The sequence below is a fragment of the Diadema antillarum genome, unplaced genomic scaffold (assembly GCF_040938485.1).
Source record: "Diadema antillarum isolate AM-2024a unplaced genomic scaffold, OU_Dant_1.0 seq00000411_RagTag, whole genome shotgun sequence".
In the NCBI taxonomy this organism is placed as follows: Eukaryota; Metazoa; Echinodermata; class Echinoidea; order Diadematoida; family Diadematidae; genus Diadema; species Diadema antillarum.
This window is the reverse complement of record NW_027271397.1, coordinates 220,858-240,931: the sequence shown is the minus strand read 5'-3', so window position 1 is coordinate 240,931 and position 20,074 is coordinate 220,858. Positions and strand designations below refer to the sequence as shown.

Sequence of the window (20,074 nt, the reverse complement as noted above, 5' to 3'; positions counted from 1 at the left end):
AAGAATATCCTGTAGCATTTTTCTGTGGTACTAACGAATTTAATTTGCTGTGTGGTACTTCTGTGTGGAATAGCACCATATTATGATTTTCCTGTGGGATTTTGGACAGTTCCTGTGGTACTCTCCTGTGGTATACATCGAAATTACCACAGGAATTCCTGTCGTACTGTCCTGTGGTACGTCCCAAAATTCCACAGGACAATTCGTGTGGTACTGTCCTGTGTTACGTCCCAAAATACCACAGGACAAGACATGTGGTACTATCCTGTGGTACTTTCCTGTGGTACTGTCCTGTGGTACGTCCCAAAATACCACAGGACATGTCATGTGGTACTGTCCTGTGGTACTATCCTGTGGTACTGCCCTGTGGTACGTCCCAAAATACCACAGGACAAGTCGTGTGGTACTGTCCTGTGGTACTATCCTGTGGTACTTTCCTGTGGTACTGTCCTGTGGTACTGCCCTGTGGTATTGTCCTGTGGTACGGCCCTGTGGTACTGTCCTATGGTACTGCCCTGTGGTATTGTCCTGTGGTACTGCCCTGTGGCACTGTCCTGTGGTACGTCCACAAATACCACAGGACAAGTCGTGAGGTACTGTCCTGTGGTAATATCCTGTAGTACTGTCATGTGGTACGTCCCAAAATACCACAGGACAATTCCTGTGGTACTGTCCTGTGGTATGTCCCAAAATACCACAGGACGAGTCGTGTGGTACTGTCCTGTGGTACTTTCCTGTGGTACTGCCCTGTGGTACGTCCCAAAATACCACAGGACAAGTCGTGTGGTACTGTCCTGTGGTACTATCCTGTGGTACTGCCCTGTGGTACGTCCCAAAATACCACAGGACAAGTCGTGTGGTACTGTCCTGTGGTACTATCCTGTGGTACTTTCCTGTGGTACTGTCCTGTGATACTGCCCTGTGGTACTATCCTGTGGTACGTCCCAAAATACCACAGGACAAGTCGTGAGGTACTGTCCTGTGGTACTATCCTGTGGTACTGTCCTGTGGTACTATCCTGTGGTACTGTCCTGTGGTACTGTCCTGTGGTACGTCCCAAAATACCACAGGACAAGTCGTGTGGTACTGTCCTGTGGTACTATCCTGTGGTACAGGGTACTTTCCTGTGGTACTGTCCTGTGGAACTGCCATGTGGTACTGTCCTGTGGTACGTCCTAAAATACCACAGAACAAGTCGTGTGGTACTGTCCTGTGGTACTATCCTGTGGTACTTTCCTGTTGTACTCTCCTGTGGTACGTCCCAAAATACCACAGGACAATTCATGTGGTACTGTCCTGTGGTACTGTCGTGTGGTATACGTCCTAAAATACCACAGGACAATTTGTGTGTATACTGTCTTTTGGTACTGTCCTGTGTTACTTTCCTGTGGTAATGTCCTGTGGTATTGCCCTGTGGTACATCCCCGAGTACCACACGAGCCTGTGACACAGTACCACACAGTTCCTGTGTTAACATATATTTGTGTGGTACATTGTGTGGTACCAACCAGTACCACAGGGAGTACCACATGAGCCTGTAAAACAGTACCACACAGTTCCTGTGGTAACATTTATTTATGTGGTACATTGTGTGGTACTGACAAGTACTACAGGGAGTACCCTACAAGCCTGTGGTACAGTACCACACAGTTCCTGTGGTAACAGTACAAGTGTGTGGTACATTGTGTGGTACCGACAAGTACCACAGGGAGTACCACAGGACTTTTTTGTTAGGGGGACCATGCAGCTTTAGCTCCACATTTGCACCGTAAGTTGCATCACGCTGACCTGCACGAAACGATACACACAGACACAGACACTAAAGAGAGGAGAAAAGGGAGAAGAACTGCCTTGTATGCCCTTTTTATTCAGGCGTACAAGACAATGAATGTATTGGCGCGAATGTATGCTACCGTGCCGTTCACGAGCGAATGAGCAAGTAGAAATGTCGCAAATTGGAGCGGGAAAACAATTCTTTTTCAGAGAATGGCGATGAGAATTTAGTGAGAAATTAGTGAGAAATTATGTCGACTTAGGACGAGGGAATTAACACATATTTCAGATAAGTTGGCACTGAAAATCATGTTGACTTACGCGAGTTGTCGACTTATGCGATGTCGATTAAGCGAGGTTTACTGTATTTTTGTAATCATGAGTTTTCATTCAAAATATATGCTGTTACCATGGAAACACATTGTTCAACAATGACAAAAGAATAAGTTTGCACATCTAAGCACTATAGCAGTTACATGTGCCAAATTTCAAGCCAAATTCTCAAAGACTGAGGGAGTTAACTGCATCCACTGTTTTTGCATGATTTTCAATCAAAATATGCTGATACCATGGCAATGCATTGTTCAACAACGACGAAAGATAAAGTTTGCACATCTATGTACTATAGTGGTCACATGTGCCAAATTTCAAGCTAGATGCTCAAAGACTGAGGGAGTTAACTTAATCCACGGTAATATTGGATGATTTTCAATCAAAATATACTGATACCATGGAAAGTTTGCACATCTACACAGGTGTACATGTAAGTACTATAGCAGTGACATGTGCCAAATTTCAAGCCAAAGCTCAAAGACTTAGACTTAGACCTAAAGGCACATACAGTAGCTGCAGCAAGTGCGAGCATGTGAGTACTGGGCGTACATTGTAGCTGGACGGAGATAAAACGATATCGTGGACTTTTAAACCAGTTGTTAAATTTTTCAATACAGTACTCTCCGCATAATCGGGTAGGCTCGGGCAGAGCGTTTCTTACCCGATTAAGCGGAGTACCCGATTAACAGAAGAACACGTCTCATTCATAATTGACACACACAATGTGTATGTAAATGCATTGTATACACGGCACCAAACACCTTCAAATCACTGTATGCTTAACACGCGTGCTTGCACGGCACATTATACATACCTTACACTTGCTCAGTCACGAGCAATAATTTACACTCTTTTTACGGACAAATGATATTATGTCTTCAAAAAACTTTGTCGTTTGACTATTGATAGACTCCTCGCTATTAAACACGGAGGCGTTTTCCGAAATGAACACGTCTGTTTGCGTGCACTAGTCATGTAGAACGTCGGGTTACTTTTCGAGAAGTGACTGGGGAAAAGCAAAATTATGGAGGTGGTGCATGGCCTGATTTTTGTTGCAAACTTCTCGTATTGTGAATGTTGCTGCGGAGAAAGGGAGGAGCGCAAGTGTGTTCAACTCCCGTCTATCTATTCAATTGTGAGTGCCAGCTACATGTGTAATGTTCGTTTACGTGTGGCAAGTCGGTACTGGTACATGTGTTTCCATGTTAAATCACTCCCCAATGATCAGTCTTCTTTGCAAATTAAGCAGAGAAAAATTAAGAGAGGAAAATTTGACATTCATGATTTCTAAAAGTGTGACATCTGCGATTGAATGTGGGAAGAAATTACACTACAGGAAATTATTTACCCATTTATGCAGAGAGGCAACCCGATTATCAGGTAATTTTAATGTGCGTTGGAACTGATTTTTACATTGCTACCCAATTAAACGGAGTACCCGTTTAAGCGATACCTGATTATGCGGAGAGTACTGTATTGCACTGCATCACAAGATTGGCCCGATTGGCCCGCCAAACTAAAGAAATGACTGTAATGAGTCTACCGAAATATTGTCAGCTCATGGCTTTCTATAGAAAGAATGTCCTCTGAAACACTTAAAAATCACATAATCTACCCAAACTACATTGTAACAACATGAAGAGGAAGGAATCTTTTAGTTTCACATGAAAAATGATGCAAAAAAAGTTATTCAATTCCGTTTGACGCCCATTCAACATCTAATGTGAAAGGTGAAACAATTTGTAGGACTTAACCACACAACTGACTGGTTATGAATTCCCAATATGACATCACAATGACGCGTCACAAGCCACGCCTACAATTTATATTTTTTGGGGCAGGGTGTTGCTAGCATGAAATCCTCAAAATTTGGGTAGTACTTTTCTTTCTTTTTTTTTGCTCAATTCTCAGATTTTCAAAGGAATGTAAGCGTGGATTACACACACTTACAGTTATTTGAATGTTTATAAAGGCCTTTATAGTGTGATTTCCCTGGACCTTCAGGCATTTAATGATACTCATCCTTCTTTTGTCAAATTAATGAGGTTCCTAGCACATGAAACATGTAACTTTATAGACTGTAAATGCTTAATGACATCGTAACTATATGTAGCTTTTTGTCCTATGCAGAGATGTACAGGATATGCACATTGAACTCAATATGTTAGCTTATTTAAGTGATACTGAATCTTAAAGGAAACCAAAGTCCCAAAACAAATGTGGATTAAGTAAAAGCAGCAATGCTGGTAGAACACATCCTTGGAAGTTTGAGGAAAATCAGACAATCAATTAAAAAGTGATTAATTTTTAAAAGTTTGATGCCATCAGTGCTTGATAAGGAAACTACTACAGCACAAGTCGTTTTGGACACCAATATGAAGAAAACATAACATGCATTCCACAAAACATTTTTTTTTTTTCACAAAACGTACAGCATCCATCAATTTGTTACTGACAATATGTTACGAGTAATATTATTCCACCTGATTTATGAAAGAGGAAAGTCAAGTACTCTTTCATAATGCTAGGAAAGTGAAAACATGTTGAATTTCTTTATATTGTGTCATTATACATCATTTTAAGGTGTAGTAGTGTCCTTATCCAGTGATGAAAGCACAGGAACTTTTTAAAACTTCAAAATATTTTCATCAATTGTCCAATATTCCTCAAGCTTTCACGGATGTGCAAACATTGCTGCTTTCACTTAATCAACATTTATATTTAGACTTCGGTTTCCAATCATGCTTTATGAATGTGCTAATTCACGAAAAGCCAACCACTTCTTTGATGATCATGGCTTGGAAGAGTATGATGACTTACTTGTGACGTTTCTTCAGCTTTTGCAGCAACACTGCATCTATTCCTTCAGTTCTTGCTCTCTTCTGTAAAGATAAACACAGCAACAAAACTAGAGTAATTCCATCATTGCACATTATAGAATGGGTAGCGAGAATCCTGCGATCTCATTGGTCGAGAGCTATGTGTTGATTTTTACTGGCCGCACGCTGAGTGACAGTGGTAAACATGTTATCGCACACTTGTAGCAAGAGTATGCGTTCTTGTAACCGCACTAAGCAAGCGTTCGCGCACCCAGTACGAGACGCCTATTGGCTAAAACAACCATGCATCATTATACAAATGATGCACAGGATAGAGTGCGTTAGTGGAGGCGTAGCGCACTCGAGGGTATTTACAATTGTGAAACATGCACGACACGAAATAATCCTGTGCATTTGTTTTATAAAATGGGTCGAAAACTAACAGCATTTTTCACGTACCGTACCTTTGTGGGTCAATACAAGTCAGCTACATGTAGCACTCGCTCGAGAGAGTAGAGTCAAGCACGTCGCACTCAGAAATCCCGCACATGTAAGTAGGGTTGGGGGTACCACGTATCGTCACCCTAAGGATCTGTAGCTTGTTTATTCTAAAAATGTAACACAAATCCACCTAATTCTTACCTCAAATATGCCATAAATACTGCAGTTTTGAATGTCATGACCGTCTCGTTGATTATGAATCTCTGTTTTAAAATAGCGCAATTTTAGTGCGTGCGTTCCGTTTTCTTCGCGCAGCTAAAAAGGGAACCTTGCGATCGGCACCCCCTCCCCTCCATAAGTATACATGTGAATTTCACAGCATAGGTAATACACGTGAATTTCACAGGCCATAGGTAATACACGTGAATTTCACAGCCATGCGTCGTTACTGAGCGGATGTGTAATTTTTAGCTTGGTTTGTTTGAGTTTGATTTTCGTTTCTTCGTTTTTATTGTCTTTATAGCTAATGACACTAAATCCCGCGCGTACCTTTTCGTTCTATACGCAAACAGCCATGATACGCAGGGTGCCGATGGGAAAGTGCCCTGCCGATAGATGGTGCCCCAACCATACTGTATGTATAAGAGTACTGTATACGTACGCCACATAATCTGTTATGCACACAAGAAAGGCCGGCCGGCAGCCCGAACTAGAAGTTGTTTACAGGATTGACAGCGCATATAGTAGCGCCCAACGCACTTGTAACAACTGATTGAGTGCACACTGGTACTGCAGTGCAATGGTACTAAAGTAATCAAAGCCCACATGACTCGTTTCAGCGCTTCCTATTGGCTACGTTCTTGAACCCATTTTATAATATTTATTGATGCATGGCTGGCCGTGCGTCCAGTAAAAACTGATGCATGGTACAATGTATGTGTATGCCACACCAAAAGGAAATGCATCCAGTAATTTTGTCATCGGGTAACACAATAGAAAAAGGGGTTTTTGGCAAGAAAATTACCCATTCTATAAATCAGATGATGCACATGTCTTTTCGTGCGTCAGTCGGAATATAGTGTGCATGCAGTAACTATGGAATTTAGCCTAAACCCACTCGGCTACGCCTCGTGGGTTAAAAGCATTCCATAGTTACCTTATGCACACAAATTCCGACTGACGCACTCAGACCTGTGCGTCATTTGTATAATATCAACTGGTACCCCTACACTTTTCATGTGATCATTATTTGTGCCAAGGAACACAGCCCTTCATTTATTAGATGATTCAAGTCTGCTTAGATCACCATTTGAATATTGTCAGAATCTGATTAGTTACTCACTTCTGCCACTTTTTTTTTTAGAATGTGTGTGTGCACAGCATACCATAAACATTCTAGTTCATTCAGGCACACCTGACTTTGGACATTGGGCAGAAAACAACAAAACAAAACACAGACACAGGTACTCAGGTACACTGATAGTGTTTTCTCAATGAAACAGTTATAATTTTGTCAATATTTTGACATTCGACACATTTATCTACATTTACATGTTACACATGCTAACAGAAAATTAAACACACACACACACACACACACACACTCACAACTTAATTTTTTCTGTGAATTACTGCTACTCTATGATTAATTTGTTAATCTGACATTCATGAATGTTGTATTAGTTATTAGTGAGCAAAGTTGATTGCTGTTTCTTTCAGGGCAAAAAAAAAAAAAAATGTACAGTACACATGAAGATTTTTCTTTTAACAGCAATCAGATTTTGATCATTTCTAGACTTAAAGAAAAATCCAGTATAATGGAGATTGTTAACTTTGTTGTATAACTGCCCTGATGACAATGTCATGCTGCTTTCTTCTGGAAAACGAAACAGGAAGAAGTAACAAAGATTTTTGCCACACTGTCCATTGTTTATGCTCATGAAAGCATGTGGTATTACCAGGTAGGAACTTCATTGTGTGTGTTGCTGTGTCTGCCTGTGTGGTGGTACAGTATTCATCGCATAATCGGGCATCTGATAATCGGGAACCTCGCTTAAATGACATACGCTTCCCAGAAACATTTCCAATGCATGTTATTTTCACTGGAGAATCGGGCAGGGACCTCCGATAAACGGGACAATTTTTCTTCAAGCGATCTTTGATTTTGTTGATAATTTACACAAAAAATCTACCAAAATACCACAACAATGTTTCAAAGATTCCCTATCAGTTGTCGTTTACATCGAACTTACAAAGCAAGCTTCAGACTGGTGTGTTTTGACCTCCATCCATCCAGTACACGTACATGCATAGCCACGAAAGCGCCGTGTATCCATGCCATAGCGAAACACATGCTTTCGCGAACATTCTTCTCCCCTACATAAGCAAAGCCATGTGCTCGCTTGCAATTCCTACTCACATCCAATAAAAAACATGCCTTGCTCACACAACTCAGGCTGTGTACGTTGTTTAATCTCAGTCATACACTTTGAGGGCAAAGTCCAAATTCCTCTTCTCTGAGTGTTTCAACTTTCAATACATCGTGATCTGTGTGTACGTCACAATCTTCCTCAGTTGTGAATGAGCTACAGGGTCGCGCCGAGGGGTAGTGTGGTTGTGTATTCATGTACATGTACAATACGTCAGTATGCATGTGTGTGTGTGTGTGTGTGCATGTCGTATGCCGTTAGTGTATGGTGAGTGCTCATCGCGAAATCGGGCACCCCGCTTAAAGGGGCCGTGTTTGCTACTCCCAACCTGTCCCGATTATGCGATGAATTCTGTACATGTACGGTACACTACATACAATGACCTGTAGCGTCAGCCTGCATCGCAGATATCACACATGCTGCAAGTGTACGGGCAGTGAGATGAGTTACAGTTTGGACATATTCTACTGATGATCACAAGTGCATGACACAATTGTCAATACAGATAATACATAATTTGGCCTCTTGCAATTGTTGTGCACATATGCAGCTACAGTACAAGTGAGCTGGGATTTTCTTGCATTCATATCTAAGGTGCAACCACGACTTTAGATATTTTTCACGACAAAAAAAAAGGTACAGTCTTCTACAATAAAGAGTGTTTACAGTATCTAACACATCATCTCATGTCTTATGATCTTTTAATTGTCATGATTTATTATTTATCTTTTTTTACTCATTGGTTAATATGATTTCTAGATAGTATGGATACAGTTTCATTCTGGTCACTAATGCATGATGTCAGTGTGATTAGTCTGTAAACTGTTGGACTACATAGTGTATATCTCTATTCATTACTGAAGGTCATATTTCTAAAGTTATGAAACTTGGTAGGTACAACTGTAATAGCCTGTGTAAGACTCAAAATATGCCTTTTGCACATACAGTTTGTATGTACATGTCAAAATTAAACAAAAGACCAGTACCTGCCACACAGAAACGCTGTTAGTGGGAGGTTTGTTTGCGCTAACAAGTCACTAACATATCAGCCACTAACAGCACGGGCAAAATGACCTCACAGAAAGCACTGTTAGAGTGCTGTTAGACATGTGCGCTGTTACGGTGCTGTCAGTGGATTTGAGCCATCGAGTTAGGCAAAATCTATGTGATTTGTGCGTAATGATCTATTTATAGATTGATGCATCTTGTTGATGCAGAGGCAGCACTACGCGGTGCATTGTTGTCTTCGTCTTGTCTTTCATGAGCTAACAAAAACAAAAAGGACTTCATAACAGCGCAACATTGGATGCCACTTCCGAATTTCTTCAGCGGACAAGCAAAAAAAAAAAAAAAAAAAAAAGGTCTTCAGCGCATCTTTCTCATTCCACTTCCAGGTTTCTTTGGATGACATTAAGCAAAAATTAAATTAAAACGAGATATGAAACTCGTCACACTGACGAGTTAGGTGATACGCTTGGGGTCATCAGATGCAGTTGGTCATCTGTGATCAACAAAGAAAAGAATGTGATATAGGCACCTTGAAGTTATATTGAGCATGCATGCAAAACCGTTTCTCTAACCACTCGGCCATGGGACATCCACGGAAATGGTAAGACAAAAAAGAAATGTATAGATATTACAGGGGGAAAAAGTCAATGCCCACTCAACAAACGTGGCCGCGTGAACATGTATTGCATTGCTAGACGGAAATGCGGCCTTGTAACGACTGATGTCGCTATGCCATTTCTGGCAACTTTGGAAAAATACGTCCTGTAGACATAAAACCTGTAATCGGCTGGTTTTGATACCTTGCCTTTAATCACAATTTTCAGTGTGATGACGTCATCAAAGTACAAAACAATGACATGGTCTTGAAAGACAATTGTTCAAAGTGCAACACCTCCGTCGTCGTCATTACATACTATGATCGGTTTGACAAAGTCAGCCTGCAAAATTTTGCAGCAGTCGAAGCAATGTGGTCTCCAACACAAAAAAGAGGGATATGGTGTGTGTGTGTGTCTCTCTGTGTGTATAAGTGCGTTTATGTACAGTATATACGAACGTGATTTCTACATGGACGAATATGTAATACAAAATTGACGAAAAAAAAGTAAAATAGCTAAGTATTTTGTTTCGTGATCTTGTGGGGTTCGAACCCGCACGTGTGCAACCTCACGCGTCTCTGAGACGTCGCCTTTGACCACTTGGCCATATGTCTCGACGAGAAATATACGAGTAACGTAAACTTATGTATGTGAAAGATGAATCAGGAATCGTTTCGTCCACATTCCATTCTCATTTTCAGTTTTAAACTGCAAAATTGTCAACCTGATGAGGAGATTTCAAAGAATAAAATGCATGATTACTGCAGCTTATTGTCTCAGCTACAACATACTTAAGTTTCAGAGGAAATGAAGCAAAATCAGCTGAGGTAAAGGTGCTTAAACGTTGTCAAGTCAATGCATGGTTTTAAAAAAATCACTTCCCATAGACATAACACGTAAACTTGTCCGATTTTGCGTCTTTACCTTTAAACACAATTTAAAGTACAGTTGAACCTCTCGTATCCGGACAAGTCGGGACCAGGGCTCATCCGGATAAGGGATTTGGCCGGATACGGGAGAGTCAATGCTTTATACATATACGTAGACATGTGTACTGATGTAGCCCATTGTAGTACCACATGTAGTAATGTGTATACTGCAACCTTTTCATTGTTACACTCAGTAACAGACCCCAAAATAGAGCTTCGTGTTTGCAAGAATGAAATCATTTTCTTTTATAAATTCTTGGGATGATTTACCTAAATAATTATTAAGAAATGTATCAAGTATGTAATTCATGTGTGTTTGTGTAGGAGTTCTCAAGGAGTTGGGAATCCCCCTTTCCTCCCGTAATTATTTAAAAATTAATAAAAATTCACGGCAACATTGCGTCCGTATAATAGAGAGATCCGGATAAAGGGAGGCCGGATAAGAGAGGTACAACTGTATGATGACGTCATCAAATTTCAAAACCATGACATGGACTTGAAAGGCAAATGTTCAAAGTACAACATATCTGAATTTGGGAATTATTGAGCTTAAACAACAGAGATACGAGCAAATGAATGTCAGAAACAGTACCTCAAAAAAATTAATTCCACTTTTTTTATTTCAGATGACGATATGATGACGTCATAATATATATATGGAAATAATGATACTTGAAACGTTATGTCCAATTTATATGCTTTTGTAATATACAATAAAAACATAGGGTCACCAGACGTTTTAAAGAGCTATGGTGAAATAAACAAAGACATGTTTTTTCACTATATTTGCACATAGACGCGCACGCGAAATTTGAACTTTGACGCAAGTGCATTGCTTTGTTATTTGTCGGAATCGATCAGAAATCAATGGATATTGTTGCTCAAAGTATCATGAATCCAAATCGATCAAAAAAAGTGTATTTTCATGTTGCTGATGCGAAAATGCGCGGACGGACGCGCACGCGCAAAATTGTTTGAAACACTTTTTGTCTGAAACTTCGAGATTTCCCATTGGAAAGTTGTTTTGAGCCTTTTAAAAGTTTGACGCGCTCTTAATGATGTCCTAGGTAATTAGCATTAAGGAAGTAAGATAGAACGTGACCTGAACTTTATGTCCACAAAAAATGATACAGAAATGACCTTTAGTTATGAAGTTATGATCGATCATGTAACATGGTCTGAAAATCACAAAATGGTGCCTGATAGGCACTTTTTAATGCTAATTACCTAGGACATTATTACGCGCGCGTCAAACTTTTAAAAGGCTCAAAACAACTTACCAATGGGAAATCTCGAAGTTTCAGACAATTTTAAGCGTTTCGCGCGTTCGCATCCGTCCGCACATTTTCGCGCGTAGTGCGCGTAAGCAACATGAAAATGCACATTTTTTGACTGATTTGGATTCCTGATACATTAAGTAACAATATCCATTGATTTTTGATCAATTTTGACCTATAACAAAGGAATGCGTTGGCGTCAAAGTTGAAATTTCGTGTGCGCGTCTATGTGCAAATATAGCGAAAAACATGTCTTTGTTTATTTCGCCATAGCTCTTTAAAACGTCTGGTTACCCTATGTTTTTATTGCATATTACAAAAACATATGAATTGGAAATAACGTTTCAAGTATTAATATTTCCATAAATCCATTATGACGTCATCATATCATCATCTGAAATCAAAAAAGTGGAATTAATTTTTTTGAGGTACTGTTTCTGACATTCATTTGCTCGTATCTCTGTTGTTTAAGCTCAATATTATCCCAAATTCAGATATGTTGTACTTTGAACATTTGCCTTTCAAGTCCATGTCATGGTTTTGAAATTTGATGACGTCATCATACTTTTAATTGTGATTAAAGGTAAACACTCAAAATCGGACAAGTTTACGTGTTATGTCTATGGGAGGTGATTTTTTTAAAAACCATGCATTGACTTGACAACGTCTAAGCACCTTTATCTCGGCTGATTTTGCTTCATTTCCTCTGAAACTTAAGTATGTTGTAGCTGTGACAATAAGCTGCAGTAATCATGCATTTTATTCTTTGAAATCTCCTCACCAGGTTGACAATTTTGCAATTTAAAACTGAAAATGAGAATGGAATGCGGACGAAACGATTCCTGATTCGTCTTTCAGGTATATAAGTTTACGTTCCTCTAATTTTCTCGTCGAGACGTATGGCCGAGTGGTTAGAGGCGTCGTCTCAGAAACGTGAGGTTGCACACGTACGGGTTCGAACCTCACAAGAGCACAAAAGAAAATAATAATTTTTTTAAAACTTTTTTTTCTTCAAAAAAAGTACTACACCTTTGTCCATGTAGAAATCACGATCGCATGTAAACACACCTATACGCACACACTCACACAGTATCCCTTTGTTTTGCGTTGGAGACTGCATTGCTTCGACTGCTGCAAAATTTTGCAGGCTGGGCTTTTCAAACTGACCATGGTATATTGTAACAAAATGAAATTTGTTCATATCAATTCAGTAACACAATGTAGTCGTGGTTACTTTGTGCTGATTTTATACATGTAACAAGCTATACATTGTCAAAAAAGGTATTTGAATTGTTCCTTTATGTCAGTCTTCTGTATTGATGATTATTTGTCAATTAGTGTTTTTTGTGGAGTATCAGATAGTGATAAAAAGTATGTATGATAAGTGCAGCGATAATTCCTACAGTTAGTTCAAAGTTGTGTTACAGAGGTTTGATACATACATATTAGAATTGTGTGTGTGTGTACACGTGTGTATACAGGTTGGCCATATGACACATTCTAGACAATTAATCTTAATTAATTAGCAAACGTGATCAGCTATGGAACTGAATATGGTACTAATGTATGATGTTAATGATTCTAATTAAACTGTGACGAGTTTAAAGGGATAGCTTAACTGTGTGTAAAAATAAAGCAATTATAAGGAAATTTTAGGGGAATTTAATAACCATGCCTATAATAATTTCACACAGGTACTAATAGCTGCTTCATATTCATGTGTTTGTCGACATGTCAATAGCAAACTAACAACGTACGATTAATACTATATACATTGAACAACTGTCTTTCAAGTCCATATCGATGTTTTTTAATTTGATGACGTCACAGGCCTCGAAATAGGATTTTGGAGGGGCAAGGCCATTTAGAAAAGGGCACTTTTTCCAAGAGGCCAGGGCACTTAAGTCAGTCAGAGGGGCACCAAGGCCACATTGGAAAGGGCATGTTTGGTGTTTATGAAAAAAGAAAGAAGAAAAACAAACTGAGAAAAACAAACAAACAAACAAACAAACACACACACACACACACACACACACACAAAGTGCAACACACAACAAAAACCTCTTCCCTACAGCTGTAACACATTCCCGATCTCCGCGTTTCTATCAGGTGAAACGACATTTTTTAAAACAGGAATAAAACAACAGTAGGTATTGATTGAAACTCGACACCCTTTCAGGCCAGCCAGGCCAGGCTGCAATGAAACTTCAAAGCACATTCCGACAGCTGGCTGGCAAAACCACAAGGCAAAGGAATTTGCGCGCGTGTAGATTGCTATGATTAGTCTGTGACAGACAGTTCATGACCTCCAAGAATGTGCCAGTACGCGCGGTTTCTTCTGTTGATTGGTCTCTCTCTCTCTCTCCACCCCTCCCCATTCCCCAGTCTGGCACACATCGTGGGATTTTTCTTTTTTCTTGGTGAACTTGGAGTTCACTCTTTGCTACTCTATTTGAATATGCGCTGCCTAGCTAGTACATACTCGCGGCCGCTGCGCTGCGGAGGCAGTCGGGACGGTAAAAGCCGGTCGGGCGTACATGTACGTACACACGTCGTCTCGTATCTCGGAAAGATACTTTGAGTTTGAATCAGATATATCGGGACGCGACTGAACTGAAGGTATGATATTTGAGATCAGGAAAGTTGTTCAAGCTTATTAAAGAGACTGAGAAAGGGCATATCATACGTCATAAATAATAACTTTCATTCCAAAAGGGCACCACGGCCCCAAGAAAAAGGGCACATTTTTTTTGGCCGTAACTTTGATCAAAAAACAAAAGGCATTGCGGCCAACGAGAGGGGCACCGACGGCCGTGGCCGTCGGTTCATTCGAGGCCTGACGTCATCATGCTAGAAGATGTGATTAAAGGCAAGATACCAAAATCAGCGAAGATTATATGTTATGTCTATGGGAGGGGATGTTTGTTTTTTAACCATGCATTGACTCGATAATGCTCAAGCACCTTTACCTCACTTGATTTTGCTTCATTTCCTCTGAAACTTAGGTATGTTGTAGCTGAGACAATAAGCTGCAGTAATCATACATTTTATTATTTTTTTTAATTTTCTCACCAGGTTGAGAATTTTGCAGCTTAAAACTGAAAATGAGAATGGAAGGTGGACGAAACGATTCTTGAGTCATCTTTCACATAATAAGCTTACGTTCCTCATATTTTCTCGTCGAGAAGTATGACTGAGAGGTTAAAGGCTACGTGTCAGAGACGTAAGGTTGCACACGTGCCGGTTCGAACCCCATAAGAGCACGAAACAAAATACTTACCTATTTTACTTTTTTTCTTCAATGGTGTATTATACATTCGTCCATGTCGAAATCACGTTAGTATATAAACGCACCTATACACAGCCACACACCCACACACACAATCACTCTGTTTTGTGTTGGAGACCACATTGCGTAGACTGCTGCAAAATTCTGCAGGCTGGGTTTTTCAAACCGATCATAGTATGTACATGTAATGACGACGACAGAGGTGTTGTACTTTGAACAATTGTCTTTCAAGTCCATATCATCGTTTTGTACTTTGATGACGTCATCACACTGAAAATTGTGATTAAAGGCAAGGTATCAAAACCAGCCGATTATAGGTTGTATGTCTGCGGGACGTATTTTTCCCGAGTTGCCAGGAATGGCCTAGCGACATCAATCGTTACAAGGCCGTATTTCCATCTAGCAATGCAATACATGTTCACACGGCCACGTTTGTTGAGTGGTCATTGACTCTTCCCATGTTATATCTATACATTGTTTTGGGGTTTTTTTTTTTTGTCTTGACATTTTCGTGGATGTCCTGTGCCCGAGTGGTTAGAGAAACGGTTTCGCATGCAGGTTCAATATAACTTCAAGGTGCCTATATCACATTCTTTTCTTTGTCGATCACAGATGACCGACATCTGATGACCCCAAGCGTATCACCTAACTCGTCCTCAGTGTGACGAGTTTTCATATCTCGTTAGGTGATACGCTATCAGCGTATCATCTATTGTGATTGTCAAAATTTCTCTTTTTTTTTATTCTTCTTTCTTTCTGCCACATTTTGTGTCGTCAATATCTCAACAATGACATTACGGAATGACATGACATTTTCAGTCAACATGTCTCATAACAATATCTGGGCACAATAAGGTTTTCATGACAGTAACATAGCTATGACGTCATCTAGGCGCCATTTTGTGATTTTCGGACCTTGTCACATGATCGATCATAACTTCATAACTAGACATCATTTCTGTATCATTTTCGGTGGACATAAAGTTCAGGTCATGCTCTATCTTACATTTTAACGCTAGTTACCCAGGTCATCATTATGCGCGCGTTTGCGCGCGTCAAAATTTTAAAAGGCTCAAAACGACTTCCCAATGGGAAATCTCGAAGTTTCAGACAATTTTAAGCGTTTCAAACATTTTCTCGCGTGCGCGTCCGTCCGCGCAATTTCGCGCGCAGAGGGCGTAATCAACATGAAAATGCAATTTTTTTGACTGATTTGGATTTCTGATACTTTGAGTAACAATATCCATTGATTTCCGTTCGATTTTGACCTATAACAAAGGAATGCACTGGCGTCAAAGTTGAAATTCCGCGCGCGCGTCTTTCTGCAAATATAGTGAAAAAACATGTTTTTGTTTATGTCGCCATAGCTCTTTAAAACGTCTGGTGACCCTATATTTCTATTGCATATTACAAAAGCATATGCATTGGAAATAACGTTTCAAGTACCAATATTGCCAGGAAAACTCATGACGTCATCATATCATCATCTGAAATCAAAAAAGTGGAATTAATTTTTTTGAGGTACTGTCTCTGACATTCATTTACTCGTATCTCTATTGTTTAAGCTTAATATTACCCCAAATTCAGATATGTTTTCTTTGAACATTTGCCTTTCAAGTCCATGTCATGGTTTTGAAATTTGATGACGTCATCATACTTTAAATTGTGATTAAAAGTAAAGACACAAAATCGGACAAGTTTACGTGTTATGTCTATGGGAGGTGATTTTTTTTAAAACCATGCATTGACTTGACATTGTTTAAGCACCTTTATCTCAGCTGATTTTGCTCCATTTCCTCTGAAACTTAAGTATGTTGTAGCTCAGACAATAAGCTGCAGTCATCATGTATTTTATATTTTAAAATCTCCTCATTAGGTCGACAATTTTGTTGTTAAAAACTAAAAATGAGAATGCAATCTGTACGGAACGATTCCCGATTGTTCTTTGCAACTGGATATTGGTCGAATCCACGCGGCCACTTGTGGGAAGTTGAATAGCGCCATCACAAGTCAACACTGTGACAGTCACGACAGTATTATTATACATTTAAGTTTCTCATTCGATCTTCAGGACAGCCGTATGGCGTAATCGCTTAGCGCGCTGGGTGTTCATAACGCCATACCGGAAGGAGAGAAGTTCGACTCCCGCAGGACTTTTCCCGTTCTTTCTTTTTCTTTTTTTTTTCGGCAGTTCAGCTTTACTCCGATGTCATTTATCATATTATTTTATCAAGTGTACGTAACCCGTGAACACGGCTGCTCTATATCCCTTGTTTTGTATTGGAGTTTGAGATTGGGTTTGCTTCATTAATTTTGTCACACTTAATGTTGTAAATTGCCCCTTGTTACAGTGTCCCGCTTGCCACCTATCGTTTGCTCTTTCCTTTTCTCTTCACTGGTTATTGTTATACTGTAACAGGATAGGTAGGAACATGTACGTTTAAATAACTTACAGGAATGGGAGCTGAATTGATTAACTCTAGTCCAGGTGTATGGCGTCTCGCTCATCTCTTTGAAATTCCCGGTTGTTATTGTTTGACCCAATAACGGAGTTGTAGACAGGTTTTATGTTGCTATAGAGGTATCTTGTGCCACATGAGTGGAAGGCATCACTGTTTAGTGGTAGTAATGAACTTTTTCATGTTGTATATGGTATAAAGATATAAGTTTCACATCCAATCTTCGGGACAGCCGTGTGGCTTTATAGTCACTTGGCGCGCTGCACGGTCATTACACACCACCTTAGGACGAGATGTTTGAGACCCGCAGGACGCTATTATTTTTTTTCTCTCTCTCTTTCTTTGTTTTTCTTTTGGCAGTTCAGCTTCATTCCGATGTCATTACCCCACGACACACAGTCACTCAAGTTCCCTTTTTTTTTGTCCGAGGCTGGAGGTTGGATTTGCTTCATTTATCATACGTAATGTTGTAAATTGCCCTTGGTATGCAGTGCCCCGCTTGCCACCTTTCGTTTTCTCTTTCCTTTTCTCTACGTTTGTTCCTGTTACACTGCACAAGACAGGTCGGAAAATAATTTACATAACACAACCGGAGCAAGAATGGCAACTGAATAAATTAACTCTAGGCCAGGTGTATGGCGTCTCGCTCGTCTCTTTGAAATTCCAGGTTGTTATTGTTTGACCCAATAACGGAATTGTAGACAGGTTTTACGTTGCTATAGAAGTATCTTGTGCCACATGAGTAGAAGGCATCACTGTTTAGTAGTAGTAATGAACTTTTTCATGTCCCTCCTTGTCAATTATAGTGTGTTCAAAGGGGTTGTGTGTCTATCTGCCAAAGAAAAGGAAAACCTTATTTTCGTCATGGCTATTTCTCTATACGTAACCGTAGGTGATGAGTATTGTTGGTATCTGAGCAGTGAATAACACAGCATCAGGCTAAAATCCCCCTTAGTTATACGCGCTAAGCGTTCAATTTGATATATCTTTATTTATGTAGTCAATCACTGCTAATGGAGTTACAGAATTATGTTATGACACCTTTCACTGAAAGTTTGTAAAGCAAAGTTTATGGACAAGGCAAGCAATTGTACATGAATAATGCCAATGATTTCAGAGGGAAATTATGGCATACCTAAATGTAAGGGTATCATTGCTTTGGAATTGCTGAGACAATATCTTGGCACGAGGGCTTCCACCTCTAATAACTGATCCCTTTGAAGATGTGTCGGTCACGGGTGATCGTCATGATTAATCTTTCACGTAGAAGCTTCCGTTCCACACTCTTAGTTCGAGAAGACTTACCATCATACTTCAAATTGTGATTAAAGGTAAAGACTCAAAATCAGACAAGTTGACGTGTTATGTCTATGGGAGGTGATTTTTTTTTAAACCATGCATTGACTTGACAACGTTTAAGCACCTTTATTTCAGCTGATTTTGCTCCATTTCCTCTCAAACTTAAGTATGTGGTAGCTCAGACAATAAGCTGCAGTAAACATGCATTTTATTTTTTCAAATCTCCTCATCAGGTTGACAATTTTGCAGTTTAAAACTGAAAATGAAAATGGAATGTGGACAAAACGATTCCTCATTTATCTTTCACGTACATAGGTTTACGTTCCCCATATTTTCTCGTCGAGACTTATGGCCGAGTGGTTAAAGGCGATGTCTCAGAGACGTGAGGTTGCGGGTTCGAACCCCACAAGATCACGAAACAAAATACTTAACTATTTTACTTTTTTTTCTTCAATTTTGTATTACATATTCGTCCATGTAGAAATCACGTTCGTATATAAACGCACCTATACACACACACAGACACACACACACGCCATATCCCTCTTTTTTGTGTGTTGGAGACCACATTGCTTCGACTGCAGCAAAATTTTGCAGGCTGACTTTGTCAAACCGATCATAGTATGTAACGACGACGACTGAGGTGTTGTACTTTGAACAATTGTCTTTCAAGACGATGTCATTGTTTTGTAATTTGATGACGTCATTACACTGAAAATTGTGATTAAAGGCAAGGTATGAAAACCAGCCGATTATAGGTTTTATGTCTGCGGGACGTATTTTTCCCAAGTTGCCAGAAATGGCATAGCGACCTCAGTCGTTACAAGGCTGCTTTTCCGTCTAGCAATGCAATAGATGTTCAAACGGCCACGTTAGTTGAGTGGGCATTGACTTTCCCCCTGTTATATCTACACATTGTTGTTTTTATTTGTCTAACCATTTCCGTTCATGACCCGTGGCCGAGTGGTTACAGAAACGGTTTCCCATGCACGCTCAATATAAATTCAAGGTGCCTATATCACATTCTTTTCTTTGTCGATCACAGATGACTGTCATCTGATGACCCCAAGCGTATCACCTAACTCGTCCTCAATGTGACGAGTTTTCATGTCTCGTTTCTTATTCTTCTTTCTTTCTGCCACATTTTGTGTCGTCAATATCTCAAGAATGACATTACGGAATAACATGAAATTTTCAGTCAACATATCTCATGACAATATCTAGCCACAATAAGGTTTTCATGACAGTGAAAAATGGGTGCCTGATAGCGTATCACCTAAAAAGACAGATTTTGACAATCACAATAGGTGATACGCTGATAGCGTATCACCTAAAAAAAGGTATTCAGGGCAAAAACAAGGCCTTACTGTGCTCAAAGGTTTCATTCCTTTTTTTTTTTCTAGTGCCACTTCCGGGGTGGGG

The 20,074-nt window shown here is 39.8% G+C and overlaps 1 protein-coding gene across 1 annotated transcript in view; it reads right to left on the bottom strand.

Annotated features, from left to right (window-relative positions):
- Nucleotides 1-4,926: 4,926 nt before the first annotated feature.
- The window catches only part of LOC139732301 (multiple myeloma tumor-associated protein 2 homolog), a gene marked incomplete at its 3' end in the record, with an annotated part of 61,855 nt that continues 46,707 nt past the window's right edge, over nt 4,927-20,074 (bottom strand). The window contains exon 4 of the mRNA XM_071643171.1: nt 4,927-4,988. Coding sequence (XP_071499272.1) covers nt 4,927-4,988 — 62 coding nt within the window. The remainder of the gene's footprint in view (nt 4,989-20,074) is intronic.